Source organism: Mesitornis unicolor, unplaced genomic scaffold, assembly GCF_000695765.1.
Source record: "Mesitornis unicolor isolate BGI_N332 unplaced genomic scaffold, ASM69576v1 scaffold10004, whole genome shotgun sequence".
NCBI lineage: Eukaryota > Metazoa > Chordata > Aves > Mesitornithiformes > Mesitornithidae > Mesitornis > Mesitornis unicolor.
The window spans coordinates 40,158-57,558 of record NW_010178037.1 but is presented as its reverse complement, the minus strand read 5'-3'; the positions used below and the strand labels follow the sequence as shown (position 1 = coordinate 57,558).

The following is a 17,401-nucleotide window of genomic DNA, read 5'->3' as shown; positions in this document are numbered from 1 at the left end:
AAATAATTGATGAGAAGTGTTAGTCAGAATCTATTGATGACTCAGACTGCATTATTCAAAGGTATTTACTGACAGTTATAGATTGGTCCAAATCTACTTCTTTCTCCAGGCTGCATGAAACTAGGCCCTGCAGGACATATGTGCCTTAAAAAAAATCCTTGTCGACATATGTGAAAGTCTGTGGGCTTAAAGGCTTTCTTTAACCAGTTGCAAATAAGCAATAATAATTAATAATGTTTAGCAGGAAAATGTGAGTGTAAAATGGTCTCTTTTCAAGTGAAAAACGCTTCTTTTCTTTGTCTTGTGTGCAGTTCGGGAGTGGACCTGAACATCTGACTCATAATTAAGTAACTTTCCTGCAGCTTTCCATGTCCTGGTAATTGAGGGGGTGGGAGGCTGCAAGACTTCGTGGCTGCTTCTTGGTTACCCACCCACCGCAAGCATCTTCTGTAACGGTTTGCAGCTCTTCATCTTTGCCATGTAAAAACTCTTCTGGCTCCTAACAGCAATCGACAAAAAGCAGTCTAGCCTAGGAGACTCTCCTGAATTGATCAGGGCAACACTGGGCATCTTGCATAAGCTCCTTTTATTTATACTCCCAATTTATTTTCTTCCACGTTCAGTGAGGTGTATAAAGCCCTGGCTGAAAGTGCTGGAGAAGCACAGTGGGGTTTGTTAGGCTGTTGTCAGGAGGTGAAGGGTGGCTGAAGCGTTGCCTTGGAGGTCCTGCAGCCCTCTGGCTTCTTCAGAAATACCACAGGTGCCAGTCTCGTGTAAGCCCTTCCCTTCCCTTCCCTGGTTCCTGCTGCAGGAGGTGCAGTGTGCTCGGCTGCCGCAGAGCGTGCGTGTCTGTGAGTGAGCTTTCGCACCGTCCTTTGGAAACCACCTCTGGCAGCAATTGGGGAACTCGCTGTCCCTTTTAGTTTCATGTCCCCGTTGGAAAGTACTTTAACCTATTATCACTTTCTTTTATCAGGCAATTGTGTTTTGAAGCTTTTCCCTCTTTTTAAATTGTGTGCAGTAAATATTCCACTGAAAATAATTCACTCTTTTTTGCTGCCAGGATGGATTGATGTTGCAGCTGTGCATGAGTAATGAATGAATGCTTCTTCCTGACCCCTCTTCTCTATTTTTACTGCAGGAACTGTGGACATGGGTGGCAAACAGTCCACAGTCGGCGAAGTCTCCATAATTCAGACACCTGTGACAGAAAGCATTCAGGATGCTTACAAAGCTGGAGACACCAGTAAGGCCCAAGAGTTGATTAAGTTGTCATGTGAGGAGACAGCACTGCAAGTGGAAAAGGTAGGGTCAGGGTACTATTCTTTCTCAAAACTTAGCGGGAAAGAAATAAAGATGCCAAGCTGCTGTCTCCTGTCATTTCTCATGAAGAAAATCCGTTCAGGTATATATTTGTGCTGGTGCTGCAGGGTCCCGGGCATGGCCGGTTGTGTGGGGCACTTCAGGAACATATGCTCAGGGCCTGTATTTCTCTTTGAAAGCTCTGATTACAAAGATGACGGACCACAAGGAGCAGCTGATGTAGGAACAGGAGGCTGTGCGAGGAGGAATGCTGGTGCTATGGTCACCAAAACAGGGAAATACATTTTTCCCCATAAAAAGGAAACAAAAAAGAAATGTATTCCCCCATCAGTACAAAGATGGATAATGCCCCTGGGAAGATTTTGCTGCTTGTGTTTGCGACTGTATCTTCTGTGCCAGATTCTGTGCTGCAGTGCCTTCAGAGCCCTCATTTTGAGCCCACTCTTTGCACAGAGCTTACCTTGGTGTTTTGAGAGAGTACCTGCATGTCAAGTCCAGGCACATTGGCCATCTCCAAAACAGGAAATGCTACACCTCATAGCAGAGCTGTGCAAATGCTCTCTCTGTTGGTCCATGAAAAATGGATTTACAATCACCATTCTGTGCCTTAGGCACTTCTGTGGCAAAGCCATACAAAAAAAAACCTATAAAGCAAAATCCCAACAAGTTAATACAATTAATGTATCAACACCAATGATTATAATTGCTTCTAGTGTTTATGACATTCTCAGTTAACCACAGAGACAGTGGGTATGCATTTGCGTGGGCAGAAATAAATATGCAGCTCTAGAAATGTTCTCTTTCTTTGCCCACTCCCTTTACAGAGAGTTTATTTTGCTGTATTTTCTTTACCAGTGTCAGCTTTTAGGGATTGCAGCAGCATATGGAGATCTGCAGGCGGTGAGGTATTTACTGAAGGAAGCATTAGTGGTGTTACCAACAGAACCTAATGATGACAATGCGGCCGTGGTGGCTGCGTATTTTGGACATAAGGACATTGTAAAAGAGCTGCTGGATTCCCTGCGTGGTAAGCATATTGGGTTGTCTCTGCCTTTCCTCAAGGTTTTGTGGTAGATTTGTGCTGTAACTTCAAGCAGGTATTTATTTTTTAATTTTTTTTTCACATTCCTTGAAAGGGGAGGGACTTCATCATGGGAAAGTGCATGAAGTGATCTAATCTCTGCTGTGTTTGAAGAAAACTTCCCCCCATGGGGGGAAAAACACATGCATAAAAATATTCCATGTTTGCAAATTGGAAGCGGAGGAAGATGCCATTTAGACAATTCATTCCCGTGTGTCCTCACAGCTGGGTTACATCCCAGACCCTCCCCAGAGAAATTAGGGGATTTTCAGGAAGCAGCATCATCCCACCCCGCTGATCCAGCAGACAAAATGGTGCTGGGAGTGAGCATGCAGCACGACTGTCTGGCGAGTAATAGCTGGGGTGCACAGCTGGCAGCATGCTCTATGCTCACAGAGTCGCAGAATATTAGGAGTTGGAAGGGACCTTGAAAGATCATCCAGTCCAACCCCTGCCCGAGCAGGATCACCTCTTGTTGGCATTCTGGTTTGACTTTCAGGGGAATTTCTTCTTTACCATCATTATATTTCAGATACATTTTATTTTTTACAAGTACTTTATAGCGGAACAGAGTCATTTTTAGACTCAGACAGCTGTGGGGGCAGAGGAAGAGCCTTACTCTGAGTCAGGACCAGGAACTGTGTTTGGGTCCCCCATTGCTCTCAGTGTACGATGGGCAGGGCAGCTGCTTCCCACTGGGTCCCTCTATGGATTCGGGGTCCGTTGGTCCTGCACAGCAGCCAGGGTAAATCACTGTCTTCACCTCAGATATTGCAATAACCACAACAGCTAAGCTGGGCCTCTGCAGCATTTGCCCTGGAGCTATGTACTTACCAGTGACCTCAGTGAGAACAGGAATAACCTGTTGGGAAACATGCTTATTTGATGTTCTTAAACTGTAAGAGCACTAATAAGCAAAAGAAACATTCCAGTTTGGGGGATGCAATTAAACACAATATTGCCTTCAGCCAGAATGCAGACTGACAACGCTGGGTTTGTAACCTAGCAGCAAAAATTCAATGTTATTAACATAATACTTCAGTAATAGAAAGTGACTTCAGTAGTTTCTGGAAACTTAGCTCAGTTTAGAACTGACCAAATTCCCTTCAACCCTTGCTCCAGGGGGTCAGGGGGATGCTCTATATAAACAGCAGCTTTCAGAAGTTTTTAGTCAGGACTTTCCTTTTTTTTTTTTTCCCCTGGGGAGTTACATAGAAACCAATCACAGGGCTTAGGAATAAATGGCATGAATTTGCAGTTTGGCTAATGCGCTGCAGTGATTCTCTGTGGCTCGGTGTGAACTTCTTGTGGCTTTCAGCTGAAGTGGAGCCCATTTTTTTTTTTTTGCAGCACTGAGGGTGAGTGATTTAGTCAAGTCGTTAAGAATGCAAAAAGCAATGTAATTTCCACATGGAGAAACTGCAGAAAGAGTTGACGTGTAAACTTGGGCTTGCGGACGTTTCTGTGAGCATTTCAAAGAGGATGTTAATTAGTAAAGTAAATGGGGGTGATACTGTGAATCAGAGAAGATTTGAGATCTGCCTACTGTTAGCAGAAATAATCCTGTCGTGGGCATTTAGTTACATGCGCAGAATTACGCACATCTAGAGGAAGGCAGTGTCCTACACGCAAAACATTAATTCAGAAAAAGCCCGACAGTTTGAGGGTGACTAAACCATTAGCAGATTCATGCAGAAATCAGAACATGGTATTTTAGTTTCTAGCCTTAAATGACATTTGCCTAACTTTACTGTGAATCGATAGTAAAGAATTCACCCAGAATGAAACTTTTCAAGGGAAAATTGATTTTTTTTTTTAATGGGAGACTTTAGCTTGCAGTGAAAACAAGCTAAACCAACTACTTTGTGTCATTTGAAACATTTATTTTTGCGTCATTCATCCAGTAGCATTAAAATTGAGCTGATTTTCTTCATTCTTTGTATCCCCTCTCATGAACTTGGAAGAAGTGGCCTATCTTGGATGTTTGGATCCGATGTCTGTTGGATCAGGCCTGTTGTCTCTAGATGCAAAGACAGTCCTGGTCATCCTTTGCCACCTCTGTTTGGAAATAAATGTTTGACTTTTCTGCTGGCAGCTTAGCAGGCATCCTCGAAACCTTCCGCTGTTGTCAGCTTATGCATGGTTAAATCAGAGACAGTCAAAAAGTGCTCCCCTTAGCTGGGTAGGTAATGAAGAGCACTTTAACAAAGCTGAAAAGTTTGTGCCTGACCAGCTTAGGGCTCTCTTGTAACACACTCTTGCAGTGTGATCAGCTTGTTTCTCCACAGGGGCTTCACCTTTGCATAGCCAGTATTTATGGGTGACTCTTGCACATCACAGCCTGGTGGCATCAACTAAGTCAACTGCTGTCTCTTTTCAGTAGGTCCCAGTACTTGCCAACAACTCCTGAACTGGATGCTGGCCATAGCCTGCCAGCAGGGACATTTGGACATAGTGAAGCTCCTAATCCGAGCATACAGTGCTGACCCGGAGAGCTGTGCTGTCAGGAAGAATGAGTTTCCGGTTCTCATACGGTTGCCCCTGTACGCTGCCATAAAGGCAGGTATGTATTTGCATGCTTCAAAAATGTGCCCCTTTTCTGCAATGTCTTTTAAAGAATGGGCTGAGTTGTTCCTGTCTAGGAAGGTATCGCTATGAACTGGCTTGCCTGGAGTTGTTCTGAATTTCCAGTGGGATAAATTAAAATAAAATTGACTCTGAAGCTTTTAACTCAGCCAGATTTGAGTCAGGGCCTTCCTAAGTGAGATTACTGTAAATGCTGAACTTTTCTCTTTAAACTCCTATGGAAAAGACCCTTCAAAAATAGAAACCTTGCAAGTAAAAGCATTATTGTTAAGGACTCTCTGGCACACATGCTTGATTTAGACTGAATAATTTGCACTTCAAAGCACAGCTGTGTGTATAGTTTAATAAGACAAGTTAAAAAAAGAGAGAAAAGAAGGAGCCCAGGCCCGTGCTTTTACACAGTGTCTTTGGTGTCTCAGTTTGACCAGACCAAATCCTATCACTGGAGGAACCAGTCTTTATACAGTTCAGTTCCCTTTTTGCACACCCCCATGGTTTATTTTCAGAAGTGGTTATTTCCCAGGATTTCTGTTCAGCTCCTTGTTGGTTCATTTACATGAGAAGAAGAGAACAGTCAATCTGTCTTTTCTCTAAAGGGAATGAAGATGTAGCCGTGTTTTTATTACGGAATGGAGCTTTCTTTTGTTCCTACATCCTGATGGACAGTCCTGAATCCAGCAAACACCTTCTGAGGAAATACTTCATTGAGACCAGCCCACTACCAGGTAGTGCTCCAGCAAAAACAGTAAGTAGCCATTTATCTGTCTGAAGAGATGTTCTTTTAAAGGAGCATCGTGTTAATAATTGATATTTGTCTTTGCCTACCATGTGGCTGGTGATTCTTCCTCTCAACTAAGAGCCTTGTGGTTTGCTACCCATTTAGAGAACAAGCTGTGGAAGTGGCTTTTGTGCCAGTGCTGAACTGCAAGGTGTAAAACATCAGGCCTTTAAATGGCATCGTTGTGCAAGACGCTGTGTGTGGCAGCTTCTGCTTGGCAATTTTAACATCGGTGTGTGGTGCTGTGGAAAGGAATCATTGACTTGGTGCTCAAAGTCTTCCAGAGAAATAAGCACTACCACAGGCTTCCTCTGTGACCCCAGGATAATCACTTTATTTAGATTTCTTGCAAGGTAATGCCACAAGCTCTGTGCTGGCCAGGAGTATTAGTGTGGCACAGACCTAAACTTGTAAGTGCTTCTCTTCCCCCGTGTCTGTTCAAATACAGTGCATACAAATAGGTTCACGTGGGTTTTAGTTAACATGGAGCATGGGTAGATCAAGCTGACATCTGCTCAAGATATATTCTCCCATACTTCAGATCCTCACCAGTAGAAGATTTCTGGGAGCCTTTACTGGTACTCAGGACAGATCTGGTTTGGAGCAGCATGGAGAGTACCGTGTGCGATCAGATCATGTTAGTCCCACAGAAATGGGTTTTGATGGGACAAAGAGGCCAACAAACAGCAATTGAAACCTTTTTAGGGTGACAAGAACTCCATTCACTACTTAGCCCCTGTCACCCTTTTGGCAGTTCTGTTAATTCATTTGCCTCTCTATTTCTTCCACTGTAAAACGGGGAGATTTTAACTCCTGACATCTCACAGCTGTTGAAAGTATTAATTCACGATGATGATGATGCTACTTTGAGATCTACGGATGAGGGGCATTGTTGTCATGCAGGGTATTACTACATTTCGCAATTATCCTGTATCTTTGTATAGCCAGGCTATATTCTTTGTTCTCTTAATCTCTATTATCCAAGTCTCCTTTATTCAGAACTGAATGTCTCATAGCACACGCTGTTACTGCTTTAGCATGTAGTATTTCGTATTATTTGTACTGTTATCCAGCAATTTAGTTACCAGGCATTCTCATTTTTCCCCTCCATAGGTAGATTAACCAACGTTGAATAGGAGCATCAGAGTCCTGAGCTTTCAATAGTTATGGTTTTCATCAGTTCATAAAAATTTTGCCGTGAAGAATTCTGAAGGAAATGTTTAGCTCAGGCTCTGTGTGAATGCTTTTGCTCACTGAGGATCTGTTTGCTCAGCTTGCAACATTGCAGGGTCTTGATTCTGCTTTGGTGTTAAGTAAAAATAAGCAGAGAGGTTTTCATAGTGTTACAGACTTCTTCGTTCTCTGTTTTCCTGCCAAAAGCCTGTCTTGCTGGATTCCTGATGATGCAGTGAATGTTAGGGTCTACAGTCCACATATGTGAGCATGATTTCATTAAGTTCCATCAGCAGATTTAGAGCCCTCCCTGTGGGATTCCTAATTTTGCTGACAGGTAAGCAAAAGGAAGCTAAATCCTAGATGTTTCTGGATAAGAGCTGATAAAACTACATGGCTTTTAGAAGGAAAAAGTATCCGACTAACTGGATAATTCAGCTTGAATAAACTTGGAATGAATCTTTGAATCACAGGGAAGAGGTCTGTTTTCCATGTGAACTTGCTGGCAATATTTAACTTAGCTGCTGTAAAAATGACTCAGCTTTGCTGTTGTCACACCCTGAGCAAAGAAGAGAGCAGTCCTAAAACATCAGCTAATTGCCAGAAAGGCCTGGTTTGAAAAAACAGAAAAAAGAAAAAAAAATTAACAACAGAAAAACAGACCCAGAAACTTGACCTTGATTCTTCTAGTAGCTGTTTATTTTTAATATGTTTGCTTATTTAATGCTTTCTCTTTGAATTCATTCTGGCAGGCTGGGTCGAATTCGGGAAGATCTGTCCTAGTTTGTCTGCAGAGCTCAGGTCTCTGGGAAGTGATAGTCACACACCCTGCTAATTTTCTTAAAACACAATTTCGTGGCAGCTGCAAACAAGCTGCCTCGGTACTTTCTTCATATCCCATAAGGCTCATGAGTGTAAGTCTTCTTGTGTAAGTGCTGGGACACATTTTTCACTGGGAGGAAGTAAAAAGGGATTGTGTGGAGACTGGGATGTATATGGCAGCCAGCTGGATGTCAAAACGTCTCTCCTCTTGGACAGGGCAGACCAAGCATGGATCTTTGCAGGATGAGCCCAGAACTTCCAAAGGGTTTGTCCCATCTGTGCTTTCTTTAAGAGAAAACACGGCACAGTTGACCTCCAGTTGATTTCACAGTAGTGAATGCTACCAGCTATACATAAAATGTGGTTGGAGAGCTCGGTTTAGCAGCCACACCTTCCAGGCCACCATCACACTCTGCATGGGGCTGCACTTTTTTGAGACAAGAGGAGTTACATCTCATTTTTCTAAGATCTATTTCTCCTTTCTTTTTTTTACTGGCATAAATTTATCCCCACAGCAAACCGCTGTCTTGCTAAAGAGAAGTGCTCCCTTTTTACAGGAACAGGTAGCAAATACCAAAAACCCCCTACAGTGAAGTGGCTGGGCACAGATTCCAGACTTCCACAGGTGTAGTCAGCATGGAGGCACATGTAACTTTCCAGTGTGTGCAGTGTGAGATTCCTTTCCCACTACAGACCAGAAAAAAGCTTTAACTTCTGCATTTTCGCTAGTAAACGTTTTGCCAATGTGTGTGAACCTCCTCTGATTTCTTTACCCACTGCCTGACTAATCTCAGTTACGGCAGCATCCATAAAGAAATCTGCAGCAGTTCCAGTCAAGATTCACAGCTGCATTATTGATAGAGAAATTAGATCACTGTCCTCAGAATATCCCGTCTACAACAAGAGTGAGGTTCAGTTGGGACATGTCACATCAGTTAGGAGGAATGCACAACAGCCTTTTTTAGTCACCTTACCCAAAAGTGTGTAATCTAAGTAGATATCTTTCGTATTTGTAGTTCATCATTTGCCCAAGAGCAGTGGGGCTTCTTGCTTCTGCACAGTTTCCAGTCCCTTGCCTTCCTCAGTGCATCCCCTGATGTCACTGCAGTAGAAAATTTCCATTTATTTTTCAAGACTTATGTTGAGAAATTCTTTCCTTGGCAGGAGAGGGGAGTCCGCAGAGGTTTTCCTTGCCATTCTGAAGAGCAGTGAGCTGCCCAAGTCAGGCTGTGCCTCTGAACACCGTTCCTCTCTGAGCACAGGGCTCACCAACCAGGGCCTAATGGAGAAGGGTTGAGCTGATCACTGGGTCTGCAAGCTCAGCATCACAGACCTTTGGCATCAAAGCAACGGGCTTTTCTGGGAAGGCGGTGGAGATGATTAAGTATGAGTTGGGGAGGAAATCCCCTCTGTTCATGGCAGTGCTGTCAGGCATTTTTCACTTAATTAGGTTTTTGCTGCAGACTGCTGAGCCAAGCAAATCTCTGATGTAACTCCACTGAGGTTACTAGCACCGAGGTGAATTTGGTCCACCATATCCCTAAGTCAGGCGAAGGAGTTTGGCTGATCCTCCAGTTTGCAGCAGTCAGGCAAAAGAGACATTGTCAGTCCTGGGCTCTGGAAGGGGAGTGCAATCTACTGAGTGCAAGTAGATCCAAAAAGCTGCCTAGGAGATGAAGACACCTATCCCACAGCATCCATAGAGGAGCTGGATTTCACAGTCTGCTCTGTGGTTTTGGAGGTCGCTATCTGCAGGTATCTGTCTATCACGTTAGATACCCTGAGGCCATGGCTCTGCATTTTTGAGGTATATGATACACAGCAATCTAAATGCAAAATAGAGATGAGTATCAGTGTGAAATCAGAAGCAGCAGAGACACACGGTCCTGCTCACACCCACTAAAAGCAGGCTGTGGATCTTTAATATTACTGCATTGGTTGGTGCACTCAAGGACAAATACTTTTTTGTACTGAAATAAGAGCCTGGACCCACTGTAAAGAGCATCATCTTGAAGCAGAGCAGGAACCGAGAGAGGGGATGAGCACCATCAGTTCTTTTTTTCCAATTCTTTTGTTCAGCTTTGTCAGGAGCAGTTTAATTTCTTGTTGCTACTCTTGTGCTGTGTTTTATAGGGATGCCTTGTGGTGTGGCTGTGAATATAGCTTTAGACAAACAGCTTGTGCTCTCTGCCTTGGTTTCCCCAGTGATACAATAAGCATAATATCTCCATTTATATTTGCAGGGCAGTCCTGAGGCTTCACTATTGAGCATTTGAAAAGTGCTATGTCTACACTTAGCACAACTACTATTTATTTCTAAAAAAATGTGAGTGTTTGCACTTACCCTTTACTCCATTCTTCTAGACATTAGAACTGTGTGCTCTTCATTACTTGGAGTTCTGAGTCTCAGATAAGCATTTGAGATAGACCTTTGCTTCCCTTTTTCTTTCTTTTGTTTCATTTTAAATTTGAGGTTACAAATCTTGAGGGCTAAATACTGGAAATTGGAAAGCAAATGAAATTTGCCGTCGGGCCCCTGCTGCCTCCTGGTGGAGAATTAACCATCATTTCATTTACGCTGTCTTCGGGATGAGTTATGTAAAAAACACTGAGGTTATGAAAACGTTTTGGGACTTGCATTTTAAAACTGTGTCTTTTGGAACATAGATCTCATTGGAACACAGTGAGGTGATCTTGAAGATGAAGCCCTGGGTTATTTTCTTACGTTGATGGCCATTATCTGTTCATGTTTTCTTCTGTCTAAGCCACAGCCTGAAATAAGTAGTTATGCTTTTCACAACAACTTCTGGTTTGGTTTTTTTTTCCAAAAACAGATAAAAACAACTTCCTTGTCTTACTGTCAAAAGCAGCAGAACATTATCTAGAAAGGAGGCAACTGCCAAAATCATGTCTCTCAGATACTAAAATACCTTTCTAAGTGTTATTGAGCACATTTCTGGTGTTTAGAAATGCTTTGCAAGAGTGTGTTTACCTTTCCTTGCCTTTCACAGATGAAATAACCTAAACCTTCCCTGGAATGGTTTGGCTACTTCTTATTGGAAGGTTAAAGATGGAAGAGCAGTGCATGGGCATATATTAATTATTCCAGCAATGAGTCTCCTCCTAAGAAGTTACTACCACGCTCAGCAGATCTGTCCCTGTCCTCTCTACAGATGCAGAAGCAATGATTCACAAGCATTTTGGAGGCAGACTGCTCCACAGGGGCTCCTCTGAACCTGCCTGGCTGCTGTTGGTGTTCAGAGTCCCATGGAGACCTGAGCAGCGATGCAGGCCATGTCCAAGAGACACAGTGGGGTTTGGGCTGCGGAGTCTGGATCTAAGATGGGTTTCGACGATCTGTCCATATCGTGCTGTGAGCGTAGGGTGTGAATACGTCTTGCGGGGCAGGGAGCCCAGCCCCATGGAAACTCACTGCACGTTGCTGGATGAACAAACCTGGTAGAGTCTGTCCAGCTCTTGGATGAGAGTGCTGGTTCCAGGCAAGGGCAGGTCACCCGCTGTGGGGCACTGGCGTATGGACCAGTGAAGAAGTCCAAGACCCCTGCTTGCGCTTGCTCATGGTCTTTGGAGTGAGATCATGGAGCAGTTATATGGTGGGGGCTGCTGATATCCAGGCATGATTTCACCCGAGTCAGTTTAATTCCTAGAAGCAGATTGGAAAATGAGCAAAATGTTTATGATCTGACAGGTTCCCAGCAGTGTAACACAGACCAGGAACAATTGGGATTTTACTGACGTGGTTTTCTCTTCTTTCTTTGTTGTTTGCAGGCTTTGTGTGTGAACTGGTCAAACCTCAAACTGCCCTGGGTGGATCTGGACTGGCTGATTGATATCTCCTGTCAGATAACTGAGCTGGATCTCTCTGCCAACTGCTTGGTCTCCCTTCCATCCGTGATCCCATGGGGCTTGATAAACCTCAGGAAGCTCAGCCTGGCTGACAATCAGCTGACAGAGTTACCCAGCGTACAGTCATCTGATGAAATTATATGTACAAGGTGTGTGAGCTGGATGCCTACAGCAAACTGAACCTGTGCACGTGCAGATGAGTCAGTTGTGCTTGTGTGAAGCTGCGTAAGTGAAGAGCATATGCAGGAGCTTCTTGGTTTATTTTCTGTCTGCTGCAAGGTGTAACTGCTTTGTTACACCTTTGCTTACACAACAACTGCTGAGTTGCTGCTTTGCATTCTCAGTGTTTCCAAGTAAGCTGTCAGGACAATTGTAGGGACTTCTATTGCTGTTTTGTCTTACGTTGCTTGTGCTTTTCTGCAGTTCTGGTGAGTCCCACTCCTTTAAGTATAAGCCCTGAGCTGACTCTTGACTGACATTTGCTGGCTCATATCAATTATCTGATCTGCTCTCTATCCAGGCCACTTCTGTCTGCTTCCTGGAAGGGTTAATTTTCTAAATAAGGTTTTTTTACTTTGCCTTGTGAGAGCACATTCCAGCTGCTTTCATTCAGATCTAAAGCTGTCCTGGTAAAATAGATGTCTATGGCAACAGGAGTCTTTGCTAGCATTTTGTTGATGCCTGACTATCTTCTGTACTCACAGGTTACTCGAGGTTGACGTATCCAGCAACAGGCTGTCTACTCTCCCTTCTGGATTGCTACATCTTAAAAACCTTAAAAAACTGATCGCTTCCAAAAACTATATGGAGAAGTTATTTGACGAGGAAACCAGTACGTACAGTCCAGTGTTATCCTTACTTCAAGGCCTGATTTGTAAGAGAGAGCCCCAAACTGCTATAATAATCACTTAAAGACAGTATTAGCTAGAGATGCTTAGCATCTCTCAGTCCTTTGTCCAAAGTACATGAAAAGGCTTGCTTGTTTTAAGCACTCATAAAATCCTTTGGCTCCTATCTAGCAAGTATGCAGTGTCTTGCTGAATCAGAATGCTGTCATGCGTACACCAACTCCACAATGTTTTGTGTTTTCTAGCAACTAATTGGATTGGTTTAAGGAAGCTGCAGGAGTTTGACGTCTCTGACAACAGGTTGGTGGAACTTCCAACGGTTTTTCTATACTGCTTCAAGTCCCTAAACATACTGAATGTTTCCAGAAATCAGCTGAAAGTGTTTCCAGATCCCTGGGCCTGCCCCTTGGTAAGTCAAACTGCTCTGGCAGAGTCAGAGGCTGAAAAAGCTGTTGACAGAATGCAAAAAAATATACTGTGATGCTTAACAAGCTGTCAAATGTCTTAGGCTAGAAGGCTGTAGGAGTTTCTGTAGGAGTGCCCCTGCCTGATTCAGTTTATGGGTCTCAAATGAAGTCTTTATCACCATGTTGATGGCATTGGTGAAAAACTTCCAGAAACATCTTATATGGATGTATTTCTTTTCTTTGTAACTCATATGAGCAGAAGTATTGTTAGGATCTTTTTACAGAACACTCAGCCTTCAATCAAAGTTAACTTTGCCCAAAGCCATGGCTAACTAGGGCATCTGTACCCAGCCATCACTGTGACTTCATTCCTCATTGGTACAGGGATAGCAGGAGAGCAGTATACTTTAAAGTGTTTATGGTCAAAAAGCAAGTGGGAATAATTTTCAAAAAACCTTTTGAAATAATTTTTGACCACCAAAGAATTTGCCTATCAATTAAGTGAATGCATCTCTTCAGCAAATCCTGTGCTTACGTGCACAATAATTTCTGTAGATCAAAATATCTGAAGAGAGCACCTAGAATGAATTTATTAATGCCTTAAACATGTGACAAGTAATTTACCTCACTATTTAAAGAGGTGATTACTACTCTGTGGGTGTTTTTTCTTTTATGCTTTCCAGAAATGTTGTAAAGCATCTAAAAACTCACTGGAATTCCTACCAGATGCGTTAACGATTTTCTGGAAAAATCACCTCAGAGAAGTGGATTTTTCTGAGAACTCACTCAAAGAAGTTCCACCGGGACTCTTCCAGCTTGAGGTAAGTGTCATTGCTTCCTACTTCACAGCATTATGTGATTATATTAATTTCTACTTAGACCTCAAAGTCAGAGCAGTGGCTGCCTGGTTAAGATAGGAGACTACCTACTGTTTTGAGTTGATGAGCACAGCAATTGCACGGAGCCTCTGAGCAGCACATGAACTCCTGAAGGACTGCATTCGGGCCCTCGTCCAGTGTGATACAGTACCCAGCTTTTGATGCAGCTCTTCTGAGAACCCTGGGGATGTCTGCAGTTTTCAGATTTTGGGAGTGCGCTTTGAAAGACAACCACTGTGTTGTAGCTGCAAGTTCCAGCCGTTGAAATATAGATATACTCAAGTGTGCTCACAGATAGTTGTGGTTTTTCTTCATCTGGCACACCGGTGTTGTGTGATTAAGAATTAGTCTTTTTATGTTGAAAATAGCATGTTTGAATGACCTAAACCATGTTAGTTGGCCTCTCTCTTATCTTTAAGTTTGTGCAGATTAAATAGTTCTTGCCAGTGGACATCAGAGATCCATAGTTGTACTTCAAAATTCTTCAGAATTTGTGACTTCATATGGTTTCAGCATGAAACAAAGCAGAACTTGGGGGTTTCCTCCAAGCTTCCCTTCCAGATTGTGAAACTCAGGGTCATGGAGATAGAAACAGAGGTAAATCTTCATGCAAAAGTTTCATGATTTTCACCACTGGCCTTTGTGCAAAGGATGCTGAGGTGGTGGTTCACATACATGTCCAATTTGGACCTCAGGAGTCTGCTGCAGCGGTGCCTCTTCCTCCTGCCTGAAAGAAGAGTGCTGAAGGTCTTTTGCTCCCTCAGTTGTTTTTAATGATGATCCCTGCAAGTTTGGCTTTGCTTTCTGGTAACAATTCGTTTTCAATTGGCATTTCTCCTGAAATAGAATGAATCCTATGGACCATTGTTTCCGAAACTTGCTTTTTCTGAACGCATTAAAAATAAGCTGTGTGTGAGAGCTACCATGACAGATATTAAACACTAGATGGTGCTTCAAGGGCCCATTTCTTTGGATGCTGCTGCTCAGAGGCCAAAGAGGGAGGTGAAAGCGTCAGAGAAGACCTCAATACAGTCTCTGTTGATGGTCTGTCTTCAAAGTTAGTGAGCTTTGGCTGCCTTAAATAGTGCCTGTTCTTATCCATATCTCTTCAGCCTTACCTTCATAAGATAAATAAATAAATAAATAGCAGGTATTTTCAGTCCTCCAAAGGCTGGAGTGTGTTGAGCAAATAAAAGGTGAAAGCCCATGCCTAGATCAGCCCTGGCTTGGGCTACTCCTTGGTTGTAGAGTTTGTGTTGGTGAATAGGGGTGCAGTCATGCCCCAGCCCTCTCCAGAAGTAGATGTCGGAAGGGGGAGAAGTGGGTAGTAGCATATTTCTATGTAATAGTGTAGGAACATACAATGTTTCCTACATCATATGTTGGAACAGCAGTGAACTGTGTTCTCCCTGGGAAAAGCTGAAAGCAGAGGAGGTCTGTGACTTGAAAACATGTCTCTGACCTGGGCTGCTGGGACGTGTAGTTTATCACTGGCCTTTTTTGGTTTGTAGAGGGGTCTAAAGCCTAGGACTAGCTGTCAGTCACTTAATATTATGTATATACTAGAAATGTGTTAAGGGAAGCAGAGGCCTTCTCAGCTTTCCTGTTGCCTTTTAAAGCAATCAACTGTACGTGCTCCAAGCCTTGTCTTCCTTCTCTAGACTAGTTTGCTTCTCTTGAAGAGACCTGACCTTCTCTGGGTAGAAGTATTCAGATAAAGCTCTGGTCAGCTTTTCCACGTCATGAGCTGACCAAGACAGCTTAATCTGGATGCTGCAGTTCCGTCTGGTACAGTCTCACACACCAGAACCCTTTTTTGGCATCCTGCAGCAGTAGGTTTGAAGGAAGTTGTCTGCTGCTGCCGTTGTCTCACTTCTGGAGGCACCCGTTCTCTTCCTGAAAGGCAGCAAAAATGGAGAAGTCACAGATGAGAGAGAAGGAGTAATTGCAAAACAGAGACTAGTTATCTCCAGAATTACCATCAGGAAGAGACACAGCCAGTTGAAATCACTGATTTTCCCCCTGTGAAGGAGGCACATCTTCATTGGATATAATATCACCAGGCTCTTGGCTCTCCTGGAGAGCGGCCTTTGTCGGCGCTTGTGAGGGACGTGTAACATGGATACAGTTGACTGAAAATGAGGCACCCCAGCTAGACCACACAGAACAGAGTCTGTGCTAATTCTGGAAATGTAGCCTCCCTTTCCTCCCACCCCCTCCTCAGGGATATTTTGGGGAAGAAGTTTGAAGCATTGTCATTGAACTGCCCCATGCTGATACTTGGAGTGAGCTCGGCACCAGGCACCAAGGGAGGACAGGGTCTGCCTTCCAACGAAAGGTTTGAGCCAGTGGAGGAATAACGATGATAAAAGTATTGGCTGTCAGGATACAAATGGCAGGGAGGGTTTTATAGTTTGTATGGTTTTCCAACCCTTTCCTCTAGCGGTTCACTCTGCTTACAGTTTTATATTTCGCTTTACCTTCTCCAAGTCCCACCAAGGCCCAGTGCTGCCCCTCTCCTATCACTAGAGGGAGCGTCTTACACGGTAATTGCCATTCCAGCAGCTGCTGGTTGTCCACTGCTGATGTCACATGGATACCTCGTATTTTTCCTATCCCAGAAAAGAGGAGGAAGGCCAACGGAATGGCATCGTGAGACACTGTTAATCCTGCTTGATGAAAAGGGGCATAAACCTTTTATATTATATGGAGGATATAAAATATTTAACACAGTTGAAGCTGAAGTCTGTGCTGGTAAAACATGGTTTCCGTGGGATATAATTCATTAATACTGCTGTACTTATGGCATGAGATAATTCAGCTGACATTCTGCTTATCCTAGTTTTCATGGAGGGGGGACTTGCAGAATAGACCTGTTTGGAAACTCTACATAGAAGACTGTTTTTCAGTGGAAAATTGGATTTTGACCCAAATAAAAATGATCGTTTGACCCTTGACATTATTTTTAAGGGCATAAACTTGACAAATCTGAGTGTGAACTGCATTTTTTTTCCTTTCTGTTTCTGTTAAATTTAAAGGAGGGCTTGTGTTCAATCCTTGTTCATGGTATCTGCAGCTGAGTCCTCTCTCTATGGTGTGAGCTGTACAAATCAGCTTCACTTCTTGTTTTTAAAATTTCTGTCTCTGGTGTCAGGGGAAAAAAAGTAGATAGGTAACTTGTATGTATACAACTTGGAACGGTAATATAAATGCTTTCCATTTTAATAGACATGTAATAACAAAGCAATTAAAAGTTTTCCTTGTGTTAAGTAGTTCACATTTTGCATGATTTCATGCATATACAGCAGGTGTAAGCCCGCTCTGACACCAGCTTGCAAGCTTGCACACACATATAAGACTTCTCATCCATACGTGGCATATTGTGTAGGTAAATCATACTGTTCTTTTCCATTTGGAAAGGTTTCCTCGCTACAAGTGAAATGTCCTCTTAAATGGGTTGTTTCCAATTGAGTCTGTCAGCAAGTAGACTAATAATCTCCCAGAACTAATAGTGGTGGTGCTTCGTGCAGGAAATCTACTTGCTGGAGACAAAAATGAAGTGTTTGCATGCTAGGCAGCACGGACAAGATGTTCTGATGAATAAGATGTACTTTCTTCATGTTCCTGTTATTTAATAG

At 43.2% G+C, this 17,401-nt stretch overlaps 1 protein-coding gene across 1 annotated transcript in view; it reads left to right on the top strand.

Annotated features, from left to right (window-relative positions):
* Positions 1–17,401, top strand: part of LRRK1 (leucine-rich repeat kinase 1) — a 70,692-nt gene that overhangs the window by 14,737 nt on the left and 38,554 nt on the right. Inside the window, exons 2-9 of the mRNA XM_010182311.1 lie at positions 1,142–1,305; positions 2,179–2,350; positions 4,788–4,967; positions 5,587–5,735; positions 11,553–11,779; positions 12,335–12,462; positions 12,724–12,887; positions 13,569–13,706. Coding sequence (XP_010180613.1) covers positions 1,153–1,305; positions 2,179–2,350; positions 4,788–4,967; positions 5,587–5,735; positions 11,553–11,779; positions 12,335–12,462; positions 12,724–12,887; positions 13,569–13,706 — 1,311 coding nt within the window. The 5' untranslated portion in view covers positions 1,142–1,152. The remainder of the gene's footprint in view (positions 1–1,141; positions 1,306–2,178; positions 2,351–4,787; positions 4,968–5,586; positions 5,736–11,552; positions 11,780–12,334; positions 12,463–12,723; positions 12,888–13,568; positions 13,707–17,401) is intronic.